Below are 25779 nucleotides of genomic sequence, written 5' to 3' on the forward strand. Positions count from 1 at the left end.
TCACTTTCAGAGCTGCACAGTGTCCCATAACAAAAATGCACCAAACTTTATGGAACCAGATTCAAACTGATGAGCATTGAGATTGTTTCCAAATTTTCACTGCTATAAAACTACCTAGCTGTAAAAACATATTTAAAAACTGTCTTAATATCATAAAACAAAATCCTTAAGTTATTCCCTTAGGTCAGATTCCCAGAAGTGGAGTTATTGGGTAGGTGGGTTTGTGAATATTATAGCTTTGGTGTCTATAACCAACTACCCCTCAGAACAATTTAAACTCTCCCTCCTGGAGACTGACAACACTCTTTTAGGGTTTTTTTTTTTTTTTGCAATTAAAAAAAATTGGGATGAGGGGCCGGCTGGGTGGCGCAAGCGGTTAAGTGTGCGCGCTCTGCTGCGGCGGCCCAGGTTCGCTGGTTGGGATCCCAGGCGCGCACCGACGCACCACCTGTCAAGCCATGCTGTGGCGGCGTCCCATATAAAGTGGAGGAAGATGGGCATGGATGTTAGCCCAGGGCCAGTCTTCCTCAACAAAAAAAGAGGAGGATTGGCAGATGTTAGCTCAGGGCCGATCTTCCTCACACACACACAAAAAAATTGGGATTAAATTCACGTAACATAAAATTCAACATATCAAAGTGTGCAATTCAATGGTTTTTAGTATATTCACATCACTCCTCTCTAATTTCAGAACATTTTCATCACTCCCAAAAGAAACCCCACACTCATTAGCAATCACTCCCATTCCCCTTCCTCCCAGCCCCTGGCAACTTCTGATCTTTCTGTCTCTATGGATTTGCCTTTTCTGGATGACACATATTAGTGGAATCATACAATATGTGAACTTTTGTGTCTGGCTTCATTCACTTAGCATGTTTTCAAGGTCCATCCATGCTGTAGCATGTATCCGTACTTCATTCCTTTTTATGGCCAAATAATGTTCCATTGTATGGCTAGACCACATTTTGTTTATCCATTCACCAGCTGAGGGACATTTGGGTGGTTTCCACTTTTTGTCCATTCTGAAGAATCCTGCTATGAACATCTTTTTTAGTTCTTGATAGTACGAAGAAAAGAGAGAGGGGAGGTTTTCCTAAGTTGATGAGGCAGAAAGAAGATGATAAGAGAATTTGTGGGAAAGGGCTCTCCTGAGGCCAATTCATTTAAGTAGTGAAAGATAGAAATAAAGGAGTTTGGAGGTGGGGTGTCTGTGGGGAAGGGATCAGCTCTTCGGCTCCTCGTGTTCCCGCGCTTCTAGACAATGCCACATATGACAAACACAGAGTTCCTACAAGCTCTTTGATACCAAGGACAATCTAGATTTGCTGCAAGAAACAAGGGACTGCTGAAGAACTATAACTTTTTTCTTTTAGAATGTATTTTTCCAGGCATTTCTCAGTTGTTTTTGTTTCAAGTTTCTGAGTTTTTATGGTTGGTTTATAAATAGCATATCTTTTGTTTAGAAACTTGACTTACTGGCCTTGATTACTATCAAACCTGTTCTCATTTACGCACCTCCCACCTTTGCCAGGTAGGTGTCTTGCCGCAACCAAACCCCTGAACCTGGTCTCAGTGAAATCTAAGAGCCGAGATAAGTTCCTCACTGGAGCCCCAAGGGCCTACGTCAGATTGACCTCACACTCTGGATGGAGTCCAGACAGTGCTTCTCTTGTGGGCAAGGCCTCTTCACACCAGGTAGGTCTGCTGTATTTTCTCTTTGCTGCATTATATGTATTTTAAAATATTTTATCTAATTTTTCTTCTCCCCTTTCTTTTTCCTTTTCTGTTTTATAGGTGTACTGATAGCTGTCATATACAATTTAGTCCATAGTGCACAGGAAATGACACGGGATCATGACCTAATAGAAGAAGAATTAATATCTGGGATTTACTGCTAGCTGTAACTGATGAGAGTTCTGGTCGACCTATTTTGGGGAAGGGGAACAGATTTTCAGTCATATAGTGGATGGTCGTTCTATGTCAGGCAGGAGCACTGTTATGTTTTAGCAGTATGGGAAGAATATTGGAGAGCAAAAGGAGTGGACTAGAGTGGACATTTGTTTTTGGTCATCCAGCATCTCCATTTGGAAACACTTCTACCACATGAGGCAGAGATCACCTCCCATGTCTTCCATTACAGATGGCAAAAATGCCAAATGTTTGCTTTCCAAGCCTCCCTTGCAGCTAGGTGTGGGTGCATGAGCTAGGCTCTGCCAGTGAGAAGCATCTGCTCCAGAACTCAGAGAAGCCAGGCAGCAGGGACTGTGTAAATTCATTTGGCGAGAGTGGCAGTCGCAGGGCCAGCTCTCTCCAGTGTTCAGGGCAGATGGGCTTCAGTGGTGCCAGTAGTTCATGCCATGCCCTGTGCTTAGGGACAGTGGCAACAGAGTCCACAGGGACCAACTCTGAGATGTGATCTTGACGTGGTTACTGATCACACCACTTTAGAGCACCACCCTTCCCACCTGGGGTACTCTTGTTTGTGTGTTTGTGGAGCAGGGAGAGGGAGACATTTCCTTCCTTTATTCACAATTGTCTGCTTGGCATCAAATGATGGGATGCAAGTGAAAGCCTCTGACGCATGAGGCTTATTTTCAGAAAATGTTGGTTCCCTCAGAATCTTGGGCTTGCCACTGGATGGTAAATGAGCAGTTCTGAAAGACAACAGAAACCATGGACACATTTCTCAAAGCACAAGTGAGAAGTGGATGAAGTTCCAGGTGGGGTATAGGGTTTCAGCCTAGCCCAGAAACCCATCAAGTACTGATGAATTTCCTGTGGGGCTCCAGGGCGGCACAGAAGATGACCCAAAGGTTCCCCGGGTCAATGTGAGGAAGCATGGTCGGCACTGCCACTGTGTGCAACTCCAGGGGACACTATTCATATTGTTATCTACGGAGGAGGAGGGATGCTAAAAATGTGATTTGCCCATGAGCCACCTGGCTGAGGGATGGGATGCATAACTCAAGGACCAGGTTGGGGTGGGTACCCCTGAGGGGGCTGAAGGAGAGTATTCTTTTCCCCTATCACCACTACCCCACGTCCCCAGGAAGAAAAGGAAGGTTGTTCCTTCATGCTGGAGGGGACCAGGGTAACGGTGAACACTATTAAAGAAAAACACGCATAATGCCTGTGCTGAGACCACCAACCAACACAGGCCAACGTCGGGACCAAGGTGGGGGACCTCTCCTCAGCCCCAGGACGCTGTCCCCTTGTGAGCAAAACTCCCCTCCTAGTCTGTCTTGCCTGTGGGGCTCTAGGGGAGAGTGAAGCCTCTAAGAGTTTGGGGAGACAGAGTAGGGAGGTGGAAGGAAGTTTGGAGAGAACTTGGACTTCTGATTACAATTAGGATAAAATATGAATGTGCTGCTATGGACTGAATTGTGTCCACCCCAAAGTTCCTATGTTGAAGCTCTGACCCCCAATGTGATATGTGGAGATGGGGCCTCTGGGAGGTAATTAGGTTTAGATGAGGTCATGAGTGGCCCCCATGATGGGATTAGTGCTCTTATAAGAGCAGGAAGTGACATCAGGGCTTGCTCTCTCCATCACGTGAGGACACAGCGAGAAGGCAGCTGTCTGTAAGCCAGGAAGAGGGCTCTCACCAAAAACTGAATCTGCTGGCACCTTGATCTTGGACTTCCCAGGCTCCAGAACCGTGAGAAATAAATGTCTATTGTTTAAGCCACCTAGTCTATGATATTTCATTATTGCAGCCTGAGGAGACTAAGACAAATGCATACCCACCCCAGACAAGCTATTTTAATAACTAGATTTGATTATAGAAATCAGCTGAATGGAATAAAATTTAAACAAGAATAGCACAAAAGACATTTACTGTGGTTGTTTGGGGTGCTCAGGACCCAGAAATGTCTACACCATTTTTTTGGTGTGTGAGGAAGATTGGCCCTGAGCTAACATCTATGCCAATCCTACCCTATTTTGTATGTGAGATGCTGCCACAGCATGGCTTGATGAGTGGTGTGTAGGTCCGCACTCGGGATCCGAACCCGCAAACCCCAGGACGCCGAAGCGGAGCATGTGAACCCAACCACTATGCCACTGGGCCGGCCCTACACCATTTTTAAGAATAAACTTTCACATTCAGACAGCGGTGTGAGACTCCTCAGCCTGGTTACACATGTCCCTAACATTAGACTTCAGATCAAAAGAACAGTCTCATCGTCTTCCCCACACCTAGTTCTCCTTGTTCGTGGCACCCACACTCACCCAACTGCCCAGCCTAGAAACTGGCCCCATCCTTAGCTCCTCCCTCTGCACACCCATCAGTTGTCATTACTTCTTCCTTTTAAATATGTTTGGGCTATGACCACTTACCTTGTCCTCACTGCGACCATCTCTCCCTGGACCTCTGCCACTGCGTCCAACAGGTCTTCTTCCCTAGCTCTTCCTCTGGTTTGGACAACGATATTGGAAGCCCTGGGGCAGCCTCAGGAGAAATCCTGGAGCCTTCCTCAACCCTGAGAGGAATCCAAAGGTTTAGGGACTAACCAGGAAAGGACACAAGAGTGGCCATAGATGAAGACTGACCTGTATAGTTTGGGGGTGGGGAATGGGTGGGGATCTGGGGTTTCTAGAAAAGAGGTTAAGTTCGTGTTATCAGTCTACTCTTACTCAAATGACTCGTGTGTAATGGCTGGGTGCTGATCCTGTCAGGAGCCATCAGTGCTATACTTCAAGATGGTGGATCACTCTTGCTTAAATGACAGAATTGCATTTGTTCCTGTGTGCTGGGTCTTGAGCAGGGTAACTCCTCATAAATCAGCCCTTCAGTAGATCTGAAGTCAAGGAATCTGCAGGGGGTGCTGCTGATTATGCCCTAATAATCATTTCCCCTTCTTCTTCAGTAGTAAAACTCCTGGGGCCAGCCCTGTGCCCTAGTGGTTAAGTTCGGCATGCTCCACTTCAGCAGCCCGGGTTCAGTTCCCAGGCACAGACCTACACCACTCGTCAGCGTCCATGCTATGGCGGTGACCCAAATAAAAGAGAGGAAGATTGGCACAGATGTTAGCTCAGGATGAATCTTCCTCAGAAAAACAACAACAACAACAAACCTCCTCCTGAATTTTGGCTGAGTACAATACCATCCAGAATAAAGATTACATTTCCTAGTCTCCCTTGCAGCTAGGTGTGATTAATGTAATACGATTAAGTTCTGGCCAAATGTGTGTAAATCAGAGTAGTCTATGCAACTTGTAGGAATTATCCCTAAAGGAAATGGGCATTCTTTTTTTCTCCCTTTTCCTCTTTCTTTCCGGCTAGAATGTGGATGCGATGGCTGAAGCTGGAGCAGCCATTTTGGACTGTGAGATGGAAGGTGTATGTTGAGGATAGCGGAGCGACCAGGTTGGAGGGGCGTGGGTCCTGTCGAGCATGCAGCCACTGTACCAGCTCTGCATTCCTGTGTTTACCTGAGAGAGAAAAATTTCTATGTTGCTCCAGCCACCTTTGGTTTTTAGATTTAGAATTTGATATCTGAAAGTGGGATGCTGCAGATAACATCACCTAAATTGTGACACTGGCTTAGTGGAATTAGCATGCCAGCAGATGGCAAGGACAGATATTGCCTTTTATATAGTGGCTAAACGTTTGATGAAATTGTCATCTGCAGTACCTTGGAGGATGGACCACATGCTGACTGAGGCCACAATAGAGAAGATGGTGGGAGGGTGCAAAAAGTGTGACTGTTGCTCCTTGTTGCTTTTCACAAAGTCCTATAAAAGAGAGATGAACTGGGGCTAGAGCCAGCCAGACTGCCACGGAGATGGGAGGGAATCCTGCTTTGCTAAGGGAGGCACTGTCTGTAGTCTGTGCTCAAGACTGATTAAGGTCTTGAAGCATAGAGAATACCACCTGCTTATGTTCTCCAGACTGCAACTATTAAGAGCAGTAGCCGCCTTAGCAGGAGATAAGTCTGGGGGCAGCAAGCCATTTAAGACTTCTCTGTCAGAAAGTGCAAACCAGATAGCTCCAAAAATCAGATTGAGGGTGTTGCCTTCCCACCCAAGCTTCCCCTTCAGGTGGCCTCAAGGTCGCCACCTTTGAGAAAGAGGCATGAGCAGAGCACAGAACGCCAGTCTAGACCAGATCTTTGGCTGTGGGGCCTTGATGGGATTCTATTGGCAAAAACCCCACAATCCTGGGGACCCCCCAAAACTGCCCCAGGAGTAAGGAGGCTGCAAAAGCTGTGCTGTCCCCAAGAAGGCCGCCCTCTGTAGTCCCACCTTGGATGGGGCCATGGAGGTCAATGGATGGGAGTTCCTCCCAGAGAGCAGGACTGGGCTGTTAGGGAGCTCAAGGACCTCACTGGCCCGCCAGGGGCGTCTTCACTGGCCCTGTGCAGTGGGCTTTGATCACCGCTTGGAGCTGTGCTTCCTGTTCTCCCCTCTTATGACTTTCCCAGGGCTGTGTGCCTGTTTCTACTTCACTACTGTTTATGGGCTGTGTTGGGAGAAGGTAACTTGTCTTGAGTTTATAGGTCTTTAGACCACAAGAAACCACCCAGAGCTGACGGAGAAGACCACAAATCCCCCAAAGGTGATTTTAGCTTTAGCTTCATGCCGTAACTGGATGGGGTTGGGGTTGTCTACCTTGGGGAGAGAAGGAGTGCGCTCTTTGTGAGGCAAGAAAGGTGACCGAAGGGGTGAGCTATGGCAGAGACCAGGAGCTGTCCCTTAAACCTATTCTTTCCCTGTTTCTCAGAAACAGAACTCCTGAATTTCAGTTAGGCATATGACTTCTTGGAATAAAAACTACCTTTCCCAGACTCCCTTGCAGTAGGTATGGCCCTGTGACTAAGGTCTGATCAATGGGATTTCAACAGTCATATGACACACTTTAACAGAAGGAGTCTTGCTTTTCTCCCCCCTTTCCTCCATCCTGCTAGCTGGAATGAGATCGTGGCTGGAGCCGCCATCATGGACCTTGACGTAGAAGCTGCATACTGGGGATGGCAGAGCAACAAGTCAGAAGTAACCTGGGGCCTTGGGGACCATGGAGACACCCTGGCAGCCCTGCATGATAGAGGGTAAAGAAACTTCTACTTTGTGTAAGCTACTGTTGTCAGGACAGCTGAATCTGATTCTGATCTCGAGTTTGCCACACAAGGTCAAGACAGAGACAGGTACTGTGCGTGGTCATGCTCCTGACCTGTGGGAAGGTAGAGATGGGCAGAGAGCACTCTCCTCTGAGAGAGTTTACTCCACTAAAAAAAAAAAAAAAAAAAAGAAAGCAAACAAAATAAGCAAACACTTCCAGAAATCAAGACAATTATTAGAATAAAAATGTCAACACATCATAATAGTGTTGCATAGCTTGTTTTTACATTGATCAAATTGTTTTTCAGTACAGTCACTGACAGGTCAGAATGAAAAACATTCCAGATTTACAGAAAAAACATTGATCAATTAAGATACTTTTCAAAACTACATAACACAAATCCTTTTGTTGCTCCAAACAGAACATGAGTTTTAAAGATGGCGACAGTCCGGCCATCAGACTCCCATGTGTTCGGTTCCTCAGGATGAGGTCAGCCTTCGCCATCTTTACTGAGTCGGTTCTCAGCTTAGGATGGCAAGAACCAGAGGGTGGCAATCCTTGTCTTTGCATTCAGCAGTGCCAAGGTTTGAGGGACAGTCTCTTAGGGACAAGTCACAGAAATGTGATCTATATATCTTTTCAGTAGCCATACAGCTTTGATTTGGGATTTTGATTCTCTGGAATACCGACTCCCGGAATGGTAAAACACTAATTGAGAGAAGCAAAGAACTCATCTAGTCCAGCCCAACCTTTCCCTTTTACATATAAGGAAACTGAGGGCCCAGGGCGACACACCTTGCCTAAGTCTCGGTCTACACCCAAGTCCTGCCTCTTACGGATCTTTCCTCATTGATGCTGCCTCTCTGTTGCTTCTGGAGGATGAAGAGGCCTGTTGCTTGCACTCAAATGATAATATCTGAGGAACAGAAAAATGTGAAGTAGCAACATAGCAGCAACAGTGTCTACACAAATCTAAAAGCATATTTAAGTATAAATTACTGTGGTAGGAATTAAAGACCAGCACAAGTTTGTGATCCAACCCCTCCCTCATCCCACTCCCCCCTCAACCAAATTGAGTTGACTCTTTTTTCTGGAAAGTCCAAACACCAAGTGCAGGTTCTATTGAGTGACACCAGGGAGGATCTCCATCTTGATTAAGCCAGCACATTGATGTGTCTAATTAGATTTCCAGAGAGTGTCAGAACGCAGGAAGTAAACATCTCTCCGTTTAATTCCAGCCAAATTTCCCAGGCAAAATATTTATCCTGATTTTGATGTTCTTCACTTAGGACTAAAAGGCTTAAGTATAATTGCTTAAGCGTATAAGGTGGTGGAGCAGGAATCCTGAGCTACAGAATTTAATTGGCAGTATCTATAGTATTTACTTGCATATTTTTCCCCATTGGATAATTCTCATCTTGTTCTTCCCCAGTATTTCATGGATTTTGTTCCTGGTAACATCAGCTGGGTCTGAACTGCTGGCCTGCACAGTCTGAACTGCTGGTCTGCAGAAAAAGGCTGGTTGCAACCTTTGGTAAGCTTTTTAGAAATTTATGTAACAATAATGGCAGCGTTTCTGCGACCATATTAAACAATTTATTTAAAAAAAAAACAATCAAACACAAATCTCCAAACACATTTAGACTTCTCAAGCTTTTGCAGACAGGGTGATGAAGCATTTTTATCAAATGGCAATGATCTGCTACGTATCCTGATTGCCTTTAAATTCACCTCACCTTTCCCATCTTCCCCTGTTTTGGTGCTTTGCTGATAGAATTTTTCTGAGTCCAGATTGAACAAAGGTACTGGCATGATATTCCTTTTTGCTTCATGGTTCTCTCTAGAAGAAAAGCAATTTTATCTTATAAAAACTCGTATGAGTCTACTTCTGTTTCATGGGTTTTTGGGCTAATCACTGATAAGTTAACTTTTCCAAGTAACTCATCCACAGCAGTGTTGGATTCCAGCTGATGAAAATTCACAGTGATAGCACGATTTTATTCAATCTCATATTTAGCCTAAAGTCCTCCGTATTATTTTTCCTACTGTATGGATGACGAAATAGAGGTAGTGTTCTTAGTGACTAGGCCTAGAGCTAGTTATGGGACCAGGAACCAAATCTTCTACTGCTTGGCTCCAAACTTCCGTGCTTCATTTTGCTTGCCTCACACTACGTCCAGGATGGGGCATAGGTGGTCTGTTTCACAGTATGGGGACACAGCACTGTGTAACACCTCCCTCCCACCCCTGCCATTTCAGCAGTAAAATATTGGTGGGGAAAAGATGGGAAGTATGCAAGTAAATGTGCTAGATCTGGAGATAAACAACCTTTAGAAACCTGGCCCCCATCATATAGGTCTTTATCCCTCTTGTAACCAGGAAACTACTCAATTGGTCCCGAGTTTGCTAAACATCAAAATGGCTTCACTTCTGTGTACCATAATATAAAAGCCTCCTTTTTCTATAAATCCCTTTAAGACACTGGCTTAGCTTCCTCTTCTGGATACATAAAAACTGCTATTTAAAAATACCACATTAAAATTTTTATGTAATTTATTTTCCTTAAATAATAATTTGCCACGATTCTGCCATAAATTTTTAAAAAGTTTAACACAGTATTAACAAAGGCAGAATTCTTTAGGACAATCAAAATCATGGTGTACTTAGAATAAATTAACATCAAATTGTGTTTATATCCAGATAGTCTGATCCTCTCCTTTGAAATGAAATGGAGACCATTGTAACTGAGGGTGAATGCACACATTTGTTCTTCTATACAGAGACTCATTCTTTATATAAACTCAACTGTAATTTGAATCAAGTTAGTAATCCTGAGAAACACTCAACCATGGGTGCGCGCACGCGCAAACACACAAACACACACACACACATCCACGGACAAACCCCCAGAAGCTGGGTTTCCCATGGTTCAATGACTAGAAGATCTTTCCTCAGAAGGGCCAAAGATTCTAAATATGTAGATGATATCCCATCTCCCCTCAGGAAAAGCATAATGTTTCAAGTGTAATAGCTTGAAGTAGCAGCAATCCATGTCGTAGATTCAGTAGTCGATGATTCCAGTCTTGGGTTCTGAACGTACAGCAAGAGACGAGCAGAGGCAAGAAGCACTCGCTCCTGAAACTAACCCACGAGATGACAAGACACCACCTCCTTAGGAGTCCTTGTTCTCCGAGTCTCAACTGAGAACTCCCCCGAACCTATGTTACTCACCCGGTTCAGGCACTGCGTGTGAACCTGAGGAGGGTCACTCACGCAGGGAGGAAGCGGGCATCGTGGACACGATTCTCAGACACACAAATATCGGAAGGGGCGGGGAGATAAGACAAAGGGAGGGAGGGCAGAAAAAGGTCCTGCTGGTCCTTCAGCCTGAAATGCCAGCACCCTGCCTTTCAGTACATTTACAGGGTCTCCTTAGCATTGGGGCGGGGGTGAACGCTAACTGTTCGAGCTCCACCTAGAAGCACGGAAAGCTCAGACCTTAGCATCCTACACACATATACACACAAAACATCCCAGCAACTCGAAATAGCCACACCATCTTGTTTCTGGAAGGTCAACAGCACTGCTGGCGTCCCCTTTCGATTGCCCAAGGGTGGTTTACAGGAACGCGGTAATGTCTGGGGAGGAACGCATTCAGACAGGCCCCAAACTGAGATCTCCGTTGGCTTGTTTCTCTCTGGAGGAACAACGGGCCTAAGCGACACTATGACTGCATGCGTATGTACACAGTTCCTATGTACACGATAGCTTTTCTACAGAAATTTAAAGTGCCTGGGTTCAAATGTGCTCATTCCTTTCCCACAGCCTACAGATCCCTCTTGGTGCTTCCAGAGAGAAGAAGGTCTGTCCTTAAGGAGGATGCGCTTGGGAGAGAGGAATGAACATTTCACAGTTGTCTTAACTGGGATCCAGCATTTGGACTAAGCCTTCTTCATAAACACGAAGAATCGCTTCACACACGAACTTGTACTGGCTCTGGAAGAGAAAAGAAAGCCGTCATGCCCACCAGCAGACCCAGAAACGCGGCCTCCGCCACATACGTGGTTCTTCTTCCCCGTCATTCGTAAGCACCCTCTGAGCTCCAGCTCTGGGCCGGGCCGGACCCTGCTACATGCCAGAGAAACAGGGGAGAAGACACACCTGTGAACCCACTATTCCTACGTGATGGGGGGGGCTGCTCCCGGAGAGGGATGGGCAAAGTGTCACAGACACAGAGCAGAGGGAAGAGCCGGCAGTCTGGAGGTGCCAGGGAAGAGGCGAAGATCACTGCAGGGTGGCCATGCCAGGGTACCAGTGTGGAGGCCCCGAGGACAATGGTGCATTCTGAGAAGTGTCGTCAGGCCTCATGGAACGCTCGGGTGTGGAAGGAGAGGCTGCACAGGTGGGCCCCAGACCTGGTCACACTGGGCCTTGCGCTGGGGGAAGGAGTCTGGATTCTGTCTTAGAAAGCAGAGCCACTGAAAGCTGCTCTGCAGGATACGGTTCTTTATATTAACAACCCCCTAAGAAACTTACTGTATTGAAATGTACAGAGCAAAAGAAAGCATTTAGACTGAGCCCCACCAGCTAGGAACATCTACGAAAATGATGTATTTTAAAAAATTTTAATGAGGTCCTCTATACCGCAAAAGAGGGCCGAGAACAGCCTTAGTAACCTGATTTTTTTCTCTTAACCAGATTTCCTGGGTACACACGAATATAAAACAAGAGCTCACAAACATTAGAGAAATCTTATGAACTTTGTCCATGAGCCTGTGAGGATACAGAGCTGGCTGCGACATGGAACTCCAACCTCTTTCTTGGCTAACTCCTCCTTACCCATCCAGGGATTTTGCCTTAGAGGCCACTCCTCCAGAAAGCCTTCCTTGACTTTCCAAAGTTGGCTTTCGATACTCTTCCACAAAGTTCTTCGACTCCCCCTGGACTTCTCCCTATTGCTGCTGCGATTTATAATCAACTAATCCAGTTCTTGTACTCATACGAGCTTGAGTCTCTCCTGTTTGTGCAATTATCTGTTGAATGGATGAATGAATGAATGAATGAATGTAGAATGGTCCCCACTTTGCAGATGGGGAAACTGAGGCTCGGAGAGAGGTAAAGGGACTAGTTAAAGGTGACCCCATATGTAGGGGAGTCTGACTCATGGTCTTTCCACCACACCCCACTGCCTCTCGTCATTCTGGGGGAAAACTACAAGATTTCGTTGAGGACACTTGCAGTGCCAAATAACCAGGCACGAGATACGTACGAGAGAGCCCAAGACGGGAGACAGTAGGGCCATGTGAAGTGTCCACTGAGCCAAAAGGCTCAGCTAGGAGCAGCGCAGCTGGGGTGAAACTCGCGGGTGACCTTGCTTACCTCTGATGGACAAAGGATGGGCCTGTGGTTTGACAATGCAGAATGCACCCAGGGTGGCTGCCTGGCTGAGTGGCTGGCAGAAAACAAACCACGGAGGCAGCAGAAGTGGAGGGCAGTGAAAGGCAGAGGTCAGATGGGGCAGGCTTTGGAGTGGCTTGGCCCCTGACAAACTCTGTGACCGTGGGCAGGTGACTCAGTTCCCTCAAGCCTCGGTCTCTTGACCTGCAAAGCCCCTCTCACAGGCCCAGTCCAAGGCGAGTGCTCAGGAAGTGTCGGCCACTGTTACTATTTTTATTATGGGATTTCTACTCACTGACGTCTGCACCATCATGGCACGCTGGTCTCGCATTTTCCGGACAATATCCAGTGGGTAAACGGGCAGGTTTCTCTCAATTAGGCACATGGCTGTTTCCATGGTGACCAACACGCCGGTTCGACCTATTCCAGCACTGGGGGGAGAGGAGCAGAGTCTGGGGATTTGCTCAGGCAGCATTTCTGCACAGCCCGGCTCAAGTCCTCACCAGCACCCACGTTGACTCAGACAGCGCTTGCCTCCCCTGACCTTCAAGAACACAAAACACACACTCTGGGTGTGTGTTTCAAGCAGGCTGAAAAAAGCCTCTCGTACATTCTAAGGCCTCATACAGTCTAAGACAATCTTGTATTCTAAAAACCAAAGGAAAGAAATCCACCTTTAAATGCAAACTCCACCCCCGTCCTATTCACATCTCTCGCGAAGGTCAGTCGACTCAAGGACAGAGGGAAAGATGAGGGAGGGACTTGCTTCTTCAGTTCTGTGCTGCATTCAGAAGTTTATGCTCCATAAAATATCAAATCTTTCAAACAGTGAGGAAATAAAGTAAACAGAGCTCTGTAAAAGCATATATAGTCTTGGGGGATTTAGGGGTGGTTGATGTCTGCCAACTTTCTCCAGGCCTTTCCAAGGAGTATTAAAAAAAAAACACCACCAACGAGCCACCATACCTGCAGTGAACTAACACAGGTTCACCGTCCACTCTCAGGGACCTCACATGGTTTACAAATTCCAGAAAGTCTGAGGAGTCATCGGGCACGCCATGGTCAGGCCACGCGACGTACTGGAGATGCGTCACAGTGTGCTCTTCTCTGGTCTGCGGAAGATGCAGAGTGGCCTTGGTGAGCCAATCCCGACGGTGGGCAGGAGGACCCCGGCCCCCCTCCAGCCAGGGTGTTTGTCTCCTGATGCTCTTTCTCCCACCATGCACAGCCCTGCTGTGGCCCCTGCCCACTCCCGCCCACCCTCCTCACCTACTCTCTCCCTAGACACCCATTCTCTAGGGCTCAGCTCAGGTCACCCTCCTCCACTACGTCTGCCCACAGCAGATTTCTTCTCATTCGCTCCTATAGGACTTGCCATTAGGGCCACACACGTTGGTTTTTTTTTTTTTTTTTAATGGGGTAAAATATACACAACATGAAGTTTATCATTTTAATCATTATAAAGTGTACGGTTCAGGTTCAGTGGCATCAAGTGCATTCACAATGTTGTACAACCATCACCACTATCTATTTGTAGAACTTTTTCATCTTCCCAAACTGAAACTCTGTACCCATTAAACACTAACTCTTCATTCCCTTCTCCGCTCAGCCCCTGGCAGCCATCATTCTCCTTTCTGTTTAGGAATCTGACTGCTCCAGGTACTTCATATATGTGGAATCACAATGGTTGGCCTTTTGTGACTGGCTTAATTCACTTAGCGTAATGTATTCAAGGTTCCTCCATGTTGTAGCATGTGTCAGAATTTCCTTCCTTTTTAAGGCTGAATAATATTCCATTGTATGGATACACCACATTTTGTTTATCCATTCATCTGTCAATGGACACTTGGGCTGTTTCCACCTGTTGCCTATTGTGAATAATGCTGCTGTGAACATAGTTGTTGGCTCTTTTACTGAAATGCTCACCAGGTGAAAAAGTAGAACAGACCTGGAAAGAACAGCCCTACCTGGGACCACAGTGGAGGCTGATTTAGGATCCACCTGCCTCTGAACTGTGCCCTCCCCTGGACCACTCACCGCAGGGGCACTGCTCACCTCGGTGTTCGTGACCAGCATTTCCCGGAACACGTAAGCGATGGTGCAGTCCTCTGACTGACACCGGATGTGAAAGCTGCCGTGTTCCATGACGTCGGGAGGATCAGGCCAGTACTGGTGACATTTGGTCTGCAAGGGAACCATCAAGTGTGAGTTAACCTCCACTGTGGGGTGGGGCACATGAGCAGTTAACTGGACAGATGGGGTGGGCGTTCAGCCAGAGCCCTCTCTCTCACACCAGGTACTCTGAGAGCCGCTGGGAGGAAAGAAACTCAGGCGAGGCCCATCTGCTCTGCGTCTGTTCTCTGAGGAGGGCAGAGGAACCTTTTTCCTTGTCTGGAAAGTGGGGTGGGGGCCGGCCTGTTAGGGACAAGGCCACAGCTCTCAAACTAGCCTGGGGCCAGAGCCTGGAGGATGAGTATAGAGACTTTTCTTCATCACCTGGGTAACAGCTGGAAAAACAGGAGAGGGCTCAGCCATGGGGCCTTGACTTAGGAGCGACCTCTTCACCTCCATTCAAGCCCACGTCAGTCCCTCAGGCCCCTTCTCTGCTCTCAACACCCCACTTCTACCTCACCCCTTCTTCACCATCCCCCCCGCCCCCCCCCACCTCTTGAGGTAGAAGGTCTCAGGCACAGTGGTTAAGGGCACACATTTGGGAGTCTGCCGGAATCATTTTCTCCCCTACCGATGAGCCATAAGACTTTGAACCTCTTTCTTAACTTCTCGGATTTTCACACTCTTCACCTGAAAGATGCAGACAGCACCTGCTTCACAGATGGTGACAGAGGCTGGAGACATTGGTGCGCAGTGCTGTGCTCACTGTGGGGGGCGGGGGGTCAGGTCAATGGTGGCTGTTAACTACCGTTGTTGCCATGGGCCCCACATCAACTTGAAAAAGGATGACCAGCGATTCCACAAAAATCCAGATGAAAGAAATCCCCAAACTGAGACGAACATCCCTTTGCACTTTAGCAGCATCCTCCTGACCCTCAAATGTTCCACGTACGACTCTTACGGAGCTGATACGCCCCAGGGAGCAGACCGGAAAGAGGAAACCCAGTTCAGCGGGATTCACCGGCCCGCCCAAGGTCTCAGGGCTGCTGTGGCTTCCCCATGGCCGACCGATCCCACCACCTCTCTTCATTTTCTATTCCCCCTTCCAAATCCCGAAGCTTGTGCCACTGCCTTCTAACTCCTGCCTCTGGCTTAGAAGCGAAATTCAGGGTCCAGCTGTCCATCCCATCATAGCTCCGTCAGTCAAATTCGGACTCACTCAAAAAATTTTTTTTCACCAAGCCTACAGCTGTATCAACTTATGTAAAAATTACATTTGTTTACAGCTGAAAGCGGGTACAAACCTATGGATGCACATAATTTGTCTGGAAACAGCTTTTCTACTCTTATTTTCAAATGTCACAGTGAATATTCGAAATTAAAACACGCTGCTATAAAGGTGGAGTTAAGAATCTACTTGTGAGCCTTAAACCTGGGTATGTCGGTTAGGAGCCATTTCCCAACTTCGCTTAGACGAAGGCGCTGCTGTCCGTGGAAACCGAGGCGGAGCTGACACGCACCGCCGACACCTGCGTCCTCCCCACCTGTGCAGGGGGCGCAGATCTCTGCTGCAGGCTCCCGAGGGGCCTGCCCACAGGACAGCTGAGGGAACAGATTCTCCAAAGTGACCAGCCCGTGCAAGGCCGAGCTACAAATATCTATATTTCCAGAGACTCCCAGTGAATCTGACCAGAACTGGACTCTCTTTACTCCTTGATGGAATGTAGATCTGGGGTCTATTTGGATCTGAAAGCACTGGGGGTGTGGTGGGAAGAGCAAGAACTTTGTGGAAATCCTGAGTTTCAAGCCTGGTTAACAGGTTCCACTAACCGACTGTGCTCCTGGGCATGACCGAACTTCTCTGAGCCTCAGTTTCTACATTAACGCTGCTGCCGTGGGGAGCGATAATGCTGAAGCCTGCTATCTTGTGAACAGTATATGCTAAGTAGGATGTGCTGCTTTTGTTTTTTTTGGTGAGGCAGATTGGCCCTGAGCTAACACCTGTTGCCAATCTTCCTCTTTTTGCTTGAGGAAGAGTGTCCCTGAGCCAACATCTGTGCCCATCTTCCTCTATTTTGTATGTGGGTCACTGCCACAGCATGGCTTGATGAGTGGTGTAGGTCTGTGCTCAGGATCCAAACCCACAAACCCAGGCCACCAAAGTGGAGCATGTGAACTTAACCACTACGCCACCGGGTCGGCCCCAGCTGCTTTTTATGGACATTATTTTATCTTGGCCTCAAAAGAGCTCTATGACTTAGGTACTATTATTGGCTCTATTTTGCATATGAGTAAACTGAGGCTCAGAGAGTGAATCAACTGGTGTCGGATCACACATATAAGAAGCAGGGCATACACAGACATAAAAAATAAGTTTTTCCCCCAAAAGAAACATCCTTGATGGAAGGTGAGGGAGATTGACCTTTTCAATGGAAAAGCTATACCTCTATAGTTCTACTTCCTGTATAAGGAAACCCAGGAACCTGAAGGAAGAACATAAGGAAACACACTTTGAGCAGGAATGACACAAGGGAGAAATCAGAGCGACCCTGCAGGGGGAGTGGTTCACAGACACAGAGCCATACGAGGCTCTGGAGGAGGCCCTCTGCCCTAGCAGGCCTGAGCGCAGGGCAGAGCGGGGATGGGTGACTGGGCCAGCCACACGTCTCCGGGGAGCCCCACCCAACTAAATGCACAGTATGAGAGAAAACACACAGACGTGTTGAAAATGTCCTTTCTTGGAAAAAGTAAGGGAAGAAGCTGCCGCCTGGAGTGACTGCCTCCTAATCAGGATGAACCAGTGGGTGGAGGCGGGGACCAGATAAGGGACCTCAGGATAAAGGGCTCGGGTCACCTGAGAGTTTGTCACAGGAGAGGGAGGAAACACGAAGCCTGGATTTTAGAAGAACAGTTTTCTAACAATTGGTAAACAAGAGAGGCAAAAGTTCCCAGGGCCAGAGGTTGAGAAGGGAATGCTGTGACTCATGGGAGATGGGAATCTCTAATGCAGGAACCCGATGGAACCAGCCGGAAGGGGTCCAGTTAGGAAGAAAGGGCTGGGAAACAAAGAACCCCACGGGGTCATCTGGAGACCTCAGAGGAGCTCAGGTTCAGCGGGGCACCAACAAAGGGGGGTGGGGGGGGCACTGAATCAGCACAGTGCAGGAGGGGAGCAGCCGAGGAAGCCAAGCCTCTTGGATGGAAGAAAGGGCCTTTTCTCCTGAGTTGGAACAAGGATGAGGGAAAGAAGGATCATCTGTCACCAACCATGCCTGCTACAGCTCTCTTTTCTCTACAGATAAGAATGATCTTACTGCTGGGAAGGGTAGAGCCAGCTTTAAAGGGGAAAGAGAAGCCAGACACGGGCGAGGAGACCGCACCTAGCTGCCCAGAGCAAGCGGTTCGGGGGTCGGCTGAGAAACTGTATCATGAACTGAAAGACTGCATGACACAGGGGATGGGCACTTCTTTCCTGTGAGTACAGTTTCTGAGAAAACGCAGAGCATCTAGGCACCCAGAAGCCTCAGAACAGGCAGGCAAATAGAGCACAGTTTTCAAATGGGGGGACTGGTAGATTCTGGAAAGGACAAGGCAATAAACCTGATGTCTGTCATCTATAAAATAGCTCAGATCAGGGCCTGAGTAGTGTGGGGTGTGGTGGTAGATCAGGAAGAGACTGGGGCTATGTTACTCAGCATAGAACCACACGGTGGGAAAGGGATTTTTTTCATGTGTGCCATGGAGAGAGTCTCAATTTGGGTCTAGGACAGCTTCAGCATTCTCTCTCTAATACTTCAACTCCCTTTTACAAGAGACAGAGAGAGAGAGAGACAGAGAGAGAGACAGAGAGAGAGACAGAGACAGAGAGAGAGAGAGACAGACAGAGAGAGAGAGAGAGAGAGAGGGAGAGAGAGAGGGAGAGACAGAGACAGAGAGAGAGACAGAGAGAGAGAGGGAGAGAGAGACAGAGAGAGAGAGAGACAGAGAGAGAGAGAGGGAGAGAGAGAGACAGAGAGAGAGAGAGAGACAGAGAGAGAGAGGGAGAGAGAGAGACAGAGAGAGAGAGAGAGAGAGAGACAGAGAGAGAGAGGGAGAGAGAGAGACAGAGAGAGAGAGAGACAGAGAGAGAGAGAGCGAGAGAGAGAGAGAGAGAGAGAGAGAGAGAGCGAGCAAGCGCACACACGCGCAAGCAGGCCTCAGGTTCAAAGCCTGGAAGGCAAGGGTACTTATGCAGAATTTAATAACATTGTTCTGTGGTCTTTGTATTTTCACACATACCTTATATTTATGGCAACTGATACTGGACTTCCATTTAAGATAAATCTTTCAAAGGAAATTTATTAAAGCAAAAAAAAAGTGAGTCAATTTAAAGAAAAATAATAGATACTACTACAGTAAAATAAATACAGCATAGTCTTGGCAATAACTGTTAAGGTGGCACCCAAACTACTACTTCTGCTAGCTAACATTTATATAGTATTTACTGTGTGCCAAGCAGTTTCCAAGAAGGCAACCTTTATGAACTCACTCAACCCCCCCACAATCCCACGAGATAGGTGTTATTATTATTATTCCATTTTACGGAGAGGTTCTGTAGCTTTCCTAAGTCACACAGGTAGGAGCGGATAGAGCTGGGATCTGAATTTAGGAAGCACGGCCCTCGAGTCTGATTTCTCACCCACTACACCACAGAAGAAGACGGCTGCAGGCACTCCCGAGAGAGAGAGAGAGAGAGAGAGAGAGAGAGAGAGAGAGAGAGAGAGAGAGAGAGAGAGAGAGAGGACAGGACTGTGAGCCAGCCGGGGTTCCCTAAGTTCCAAAAAGGTCCCAGGGACTTCATTTCCAATTCAAAACAAGATTAGAAAATTATAAAAAATAGGCAAAAACAAGACTTGTAGACAAGATGGGGAAATGCCGTAGACCCGCTGCCTTGTGATTTCAGCAAAGCCTCTGACAGCCTCTCACGGTACGTGGGCAGACAAGATGGAGAAACGGCAAGGGCTGCTAGGGGAGCTGGGAGAATTAACAGCTGCTCCCCAAAGAGCACCCCAGTGCCTCTGTCTCACAGCACTCTAGAAGGAGGTTCCTACTGCCTCTCCAGGGCCTTTACGTTTTTTAACATGGACTTACGTGGAGAAGAGATTCTGATCAAAACTGTGAGTGATAAGAGCTAGGAGTGACAGTCAACAAAGAATGACCGAAGGAAAGCCCAAATGCCCCAAAGAGCACTCAGGAGGCCAGATCTGATGGCTGAATCCAACCAGTGATGATAATGATGATGATGATGACACACACACATACAAAACAATAGCTAACATTTGCCAGACACCTGCAACAGGTAGTTCTCTAAGCTTTTTATACGTATTGTCCCAGTCTTCACAAACCTTCCAAGGTGGGCACTATTATCATCTTTTTTTTTTTTTCGCTGAGGAAGATTAGCCCTGAGCTAACATCTGTGCCCATCTTCCTCTATTTTGTATATGGGACACCACCACAGCATGGCTTGATGAGCGGCGCGTAGGTCTGTGCCCGGGATCCGAACCCGTGAACCCCAGGCCACGAAAGCAGAGCGTGCGAATTTAACCACTACACCACCAGGCTGGCCCCCTAAGAATTCTTATTTTGCCATTGCAGATGAGAGGGTAGACTGATCTCCTCAAACGTACTATCCACTCCAATCCTGCATATTCTGATTTTCAGCAGTGGATCATTTTGGCATTCTGAACTACATACTGAGGAGAGGCCTGGGAGGCAGTGTCACACTGATCATTCAAAGCAGGTAGTTCAAAATTAATTTATATTTGATCTTGGAATGTGTTTCTGAATAAACGTTTCATAATGAAGATATCCAGATGTATGCAAAAGTCAGAATTCACGATACATGTATTCCTTGCACGTTGACTTCTGTTACACAATCAGTGATCTGTTCCTACGGAAAACGCACACCCTGCTAAGCACAGTATGGTGTCCATCATTCTCCTAATTAAGTCCCGATTACCTCTTTTTGCATTGGGTTTTGCTGCAACACAAGCAGAGGCTGACAGAAGATATAATTTCTCCCACTTTTTATGGCCAGCGTGAACCTGGCACCCACACTGCTCTTCTCAGGACCAGTACTTGTCTTGGGTGGGTGAGGCCACAGTAGCTCTGGGGCAGGTGAGATGAGGTAAGGGGAACTGCCTTCTCTCTTGTGATGGATCTGGGCCAGGAGTGGGAGGGCTGTCTGATCACTCTTTAGCTCAGGGAAGGCCAGGGAGTGAGCAGGTGGAGTGCCGAGCTTCCTGTCGTTGGAGGTGTCCATCAGTAGCTCCGCATGGGAGATTTACCGGTCAGGTAGGGGCTGGACTGGGCGACACTCAAGACCCTTTCCAGCTCTGCGATTCATGTTCCACAGAGCACGAACCAGAAATTTTCAATTTCAATTCACTCCAATTTCCACATGTGCATTGGAAATCAGGCCACTTACCCGCCCTCGCTCTGTGAGAGTCGTCAACATGACGACGAGTGATAACTTCTGATCCCAGATGACTTGCCAGAATTGTGCACAGGTATGTGGCAGGGGTCCCTGAGTGGCAATGTACTTGTTCACAAGGTTAGCAGAAGGAATTTCCATCTGCAAGAGATTGTTAAGGCATTAGAATCTGTCACTGCCGCAAGGTGGACAGGGAACTGGATGTTAAACTCTTCCTGCTGGTAACTGACATCACACCAGAATAATATCTCTCTTAATTTATGGCCAATAAAACAAATTCCAAGAAAAAGCTATTTTTAAAAACCCTGGAAAGATATTCGACAATAACACTAGCGCCTTAGACATTTAAGATAAAACTGTACGACACTCAGCAGGCAATAATCAGAAATGTAGCTACAAGATGGCGGAAGAGTTTAAATGACCCTCATTGCTGTATCCTAAATATAATCAGTATCAGGCATCTGCATTTTCAGCAACACATACCAACCCTCATGCCTACATCTTCCGCTACGCAGGGTTTTCTGTCAAAATCTACTTATTTTCTTTGAAGCATAAACCACACAGGCTTATACCATCAACTGTTGTTGCACTCTGCTCTCTGTATGGCTGCCAAGGCTTATGTCATTGAGTTGATCTCTTCCCCAGCTTTATTGAGGTATAGTTGACAAATAATAATTGTATATATTCAGGTGTACAACATGATGGTTTGATACGCATAAACGTGAAATGATTACCACAATCAAGTTAATGAACACATCCATCGCCTCACAGCGCTACCAAGTGAACTGATTCACGTTAACTGTTTTCCACTGTCCTCAGTGTTCCTCTCCCATCCTGCTCTACTTCCCTTCTGAACTGAGTTCTTTCTACAAGAGACACTCAGAACCTGCTGGGCTTTGGAGGGCCACAGCGATTCACTCATGCTGAGGTGGGGAAGGAGGCACCTAATTCGTCTGGGTTAATGGCTTCCTCAACCCTGGTGTCAGCCCTCCCTCCCCCGATAACTCGGGGAGACTGGACCGCGTGGTCTTACTGTCCTTCACCATTTCTGACACTCTGCTCTCGAGACACCAGGAATGCTGAAGTGAGGGTCAATGCATCCCACAGATGTTTTGGAATAAGTGGGATCACTGATCAGACCCATTTTTGTAAGGACAGCTCTTCATTATTTCCTATAACTTGAGAAATCATCTGTTCATTTAAATCAGGCATTGGCAAACCATGGCCTGAGGGCCAAATCTGACTGCCGCTTTGCAAGCGAGGAGCAGTTTTTTATATTTTTACATGGTTGCATTTTAAGTGGTTATATAAGTACCTAAGTAATATCCTCAATTTTACCTCTCGGCTCGCAAAGACCAAGATATTTACTATCTGGCCCTCTACAGAAAAAGTGTGCGACCCCTGGTTTAGATGAAGAAACTGAGGTTCAGAGAGGCCAAGTAAGTTGCCCAAGATGCATTTTCAGAGTACAATGAATACTTTTCCCACAATATGTAAAATCTTTTACCTTTTCTTTTTGGTTTATAGGCACAGAGGTGGTTTTACTTTTCTTTTTAGGCAGGATATACAGTAATAACATGGGGGCAAAAACACAAAGTTACAAACATACCACTGGCAAAACAAAAACAAAAAAAACCCAAAACACCTAAATGTCAGCAGTTGAGGACAGAAGGCGTGTGGACGATGGGGTCAGAGACACGGAATCTGAGTTTTGGTCTCACCTTCTGTTAGCTTTGTGACTTTTCAAATTATTTACTCTCTCTGAACCTTAGTTTTGTCCTCTGTAAAATGAGACTATTCTGCCTTCCCTCAACGGCTGGTGGAGTGCTGAAACGAGCGAGCAAACAGGAAAGCACTTCGTCAACCGCAGAGCACCACACACGCCATTATCGTGCTTGTTACAGTGATTAACGTGCTCTTTCTCATTATCCAGGGTCCGAACTTACGTTCACATAACTCGCGTTAATATAATCTTCGCTTCCCCGCAATAATACCCGGGTGGTGTCATCTGTGGGGGAGAAAAGAATTCACTGATGATTCCAAGCGTTATTTTTATCGCACCAAGTAAACAAGAGTTCAGTTCCCAGCCCCATCTGCAGCTCTCGCCTCATTAGCATAAACACTATTCCCCAACTGTTCCGAGTCTGAAATGGCTGCAATAAAGACGATGGTGTTTACAGACACACTGAAAATCGTTCCAGAATACCAGACAATCTGTTTTAAAAAGGGAAACATTATCTCAGTGTGTGTCGGGGGGGAGGCACTCGCGCCGGATACTCACAAGGCAGCACATCTTTATATCGGTTTTTGTCCAAATTTTGAGGCAGCTTTGCAAATGTGATGGCCAACCCGGGCTTCTTTCTGTAGAGTTGCTATATGACAAACGGAGAAGGAAAAAACCATTGCAAATAACAGCTATGAAGGGAGTGTGAAAACACACTTTACCGCTAAGGTTTACCACGTATGGCACCAAAATCTTAACATTTAAAAGTGATTATATGTTATATATTAAAAGAAAAATCTTCCCAACAAGAAAGTCTACAATCCATGGGCCACTGACTAAAGTCTTCAGTATTTTTTTTTTTTTTTAACTTGAGGATCTCTGGGGAAAAAAGTCATAGGAAGGGGTCTGAGTCACAGATAATGGATCACAGTAAGTAAAACTTCATCTTTATGCCAATTACTTGACAAATGGTAAAATCAAGTAATGGGGGAAAAAAAAAGAATCCGGACTCAAAATTACCTGGAAATCATTTACATTAGTCTAAAAATATTTCCCTCCAATTCAACAGAGTGAAACCACATTCTATGCTTAAGAACAAGAGCATTTCACTCATCATTTCAGAAGTATATTTCCACAGTAAAAACATTTATCCCAATACATAGTAAACTTCATTTAAAGAGGTACTTCCCTGTATACACAATCACTAGCAAAAGACCCAATTAAAACAATCTTTGCACATGTACAAGCACATCTTAGACACATTTGTACGGTACTTGATGTGATTTTGACAACAGCTCTGTGAGAGGTAATTAACAGGATCCTTATTTTGCAAGTGAGAGGCAGAGATTAAATGCTTTGTTCAAGATCACAAACTAGAAGCTGACCTCAGATCTAAATCCAATGCCTGAGTTTTCTTTTTCTTGGAAACCCTTTATTGAGGCATGATTGACACGTAAAAAGCGGTACACATTTAATATATACAACTTGAGTTTGGAGTCAGTATATACCAGTGAAACCACCACCACTCTTGAGGCCACAGACACATCCAATCCCCTCCCAAGGCTGCCTCCTGCCTCCTTGAGTTTTCTTTTCTATACAACTGTTCCCCCCACTATGAACTAGAGTGAAACACTATTCACCAGTGGTTTTAATCAACTTCATGGGAATCTAAAAACACTTTTTTTCAATGTTGGAAGTGATCTATTTTTTTTTTTTTGGCAGAAAATTTGGGAAATTCAGACTAGTATAAAAAAATTACCGGGCTGGCCCCGTGGCTCAGTGGTTAAGTGAGTGCGCTCCACTGCTGGCAACCCGGGTTCGGATCCCAGGCTCGCACCGACGCGCTGCTTCTCTGGCCATGCTGAGGCCACGTCCCACATACAGCAACTAGAAGGATGTGCAGCTATGACACACAACTATCTACTGGGGCTTTGGGGGGAAAAAATAAATAAATAAAATCTTTAAAAAAAAAAAAAATTACCAATAATTTCACAACCCTGAGATGACTCTTTTTATATATTTTCTCCAGCTTATTTTTTTCTGTGGATACATGTATAGAAATATACATAAGTATATATGTAAACATATATAGTACAGACACACTACATTTTTAAAAACAAAAAATGAGATTAACTACATATTAGCACTTCCCATACTATGTTCTACAGAACCCAATTGTTCTAAAAGAAGCTCATAGGTATTCCTTAGAAAAAGTTTCAAGGTCAAAGAAATTTAGGAAATAACTATAAGCCATCTTATGTTCTATGGATTTCCAAAACAAGCCCTACAGCGCATAAGCCTATTGAACTCTGATTAGCTAAGCATTTCTCAAGCTCATTTGGCCATGGAGGATCTCACATCTCATAAGAAGTGTTCTGGGAAATACTACATAATTTTGAAGGCTTTTTTTCCCTACTTATTATATAGTGTCTAGTTTCCTGTGTTATTAAATATTCTAAATATTCTTTATACATATGATTTTTACTGGCTTAACAATCTATAGTTTTTCATAATTTATTTTTACTTGTATTCTACTATTTGATTAGGCTGTTTTCATTTTTTTTACTCATACATCCCCAGGAACAGAATTACTGCATCATGCATATTTTTAAGGGCTTTGATACATATAACCAAGTTGCCCTACAGGGATGTATGAGAATGGTTAGTTCACCAAATTGTGCCAACACCATCAACTAAAATGTGTTTGCAATTTGAATAGGGAGGCTGAACATTATTTTCTCCCCTATATGTTTGCAAATGGTATTTGTTTTGTAAACTGGCCTCTGTTGGTCTGTTCTTCTCTTATTAGTTCTTTCACTAAACAAATTGCACAGAAATTACCAGGAGAGAATTAGCACAGAGATTTTTGGTGATGATAATTGTGTCATGTCTTATACATCCAAATGTTTAGAATTTCCAATCTCTCCCCAAACTCAGCTACTGATCATCTCTACAGTTTCAGTTTATAACAATCAAGTAGCCACTGAATAACTTCTTAAATATCTGTGAGCTTTAA

The 25779-nt window shown here is 45.9% G+C and overlaps 1 protein-coding gene across 6 annotated transcripts in view; it reads right to left on the bottom strand.

Annotated features, from left to right (window-relative positions):
- Positions 1-7279: 7279 nt before the first annotated feature.
- The window catches only part of PTPN3 (protein tyrosine phosphatase non-receptor type 3), a 108027-nt gene continuing 89527 nt past the window's right edge, over positions 7280-25779 (bottom strand). For 4 of the 6 annotated variants that reach the window (XM_058523746.1, XM_058523742.1, XM_058523743.1 and 1 more), the window contains 9 exons: positions 23322-23412; positions 22987-23048; positions 21035-21181; positions 14512-14640; positions 13423-13568; positions 12752-12887; positions 10983-11055; positions 8796-8899; positions 7280-7975 (listed from right to left, as the gene is read on the bottom strand). In XM_058523746.1, coding sequence (XP_058379729.1) covers positions 7892-7975; positions 8796-8899; positions 10983-11055; positions 12752-12887; positions 13423-13568; positions 14512-14640; positions 21035-21181; positions 22987-23048; positions 23322-23412 — 972 coding nt within the window. In that variant the 3' untranslated portion in view covers positions 7280-7891. Of the gene's footprint in view, positions 7976-8795; positions 11056-12751; positions 12888-13422; positions 13569-14511; positions 14641-21034; positions 21182-22986; positions 23049-23321; positions 23413-25779 lie in introns of those variants that run through there. The other 2 variants (XM_058523747.1, XM_058523745.1) reach the window with 1 other exon arrangement.

Source organism: Diceros bicornis, chromosome 28 (genome assembly GCF_020826845.1).
Source record: "Diceros bicornis minor isolate mBicDic1 chromosome 28, mDicBic1.mat.cur, whole genome shotgun sequence".
Classification (NCBI taxonomy): Eukaryota; Metazoa; Chordata; class Mammalia; order Perissodactyla; family Rhinocerotidae; genus Diceros; species Diceros bicornis.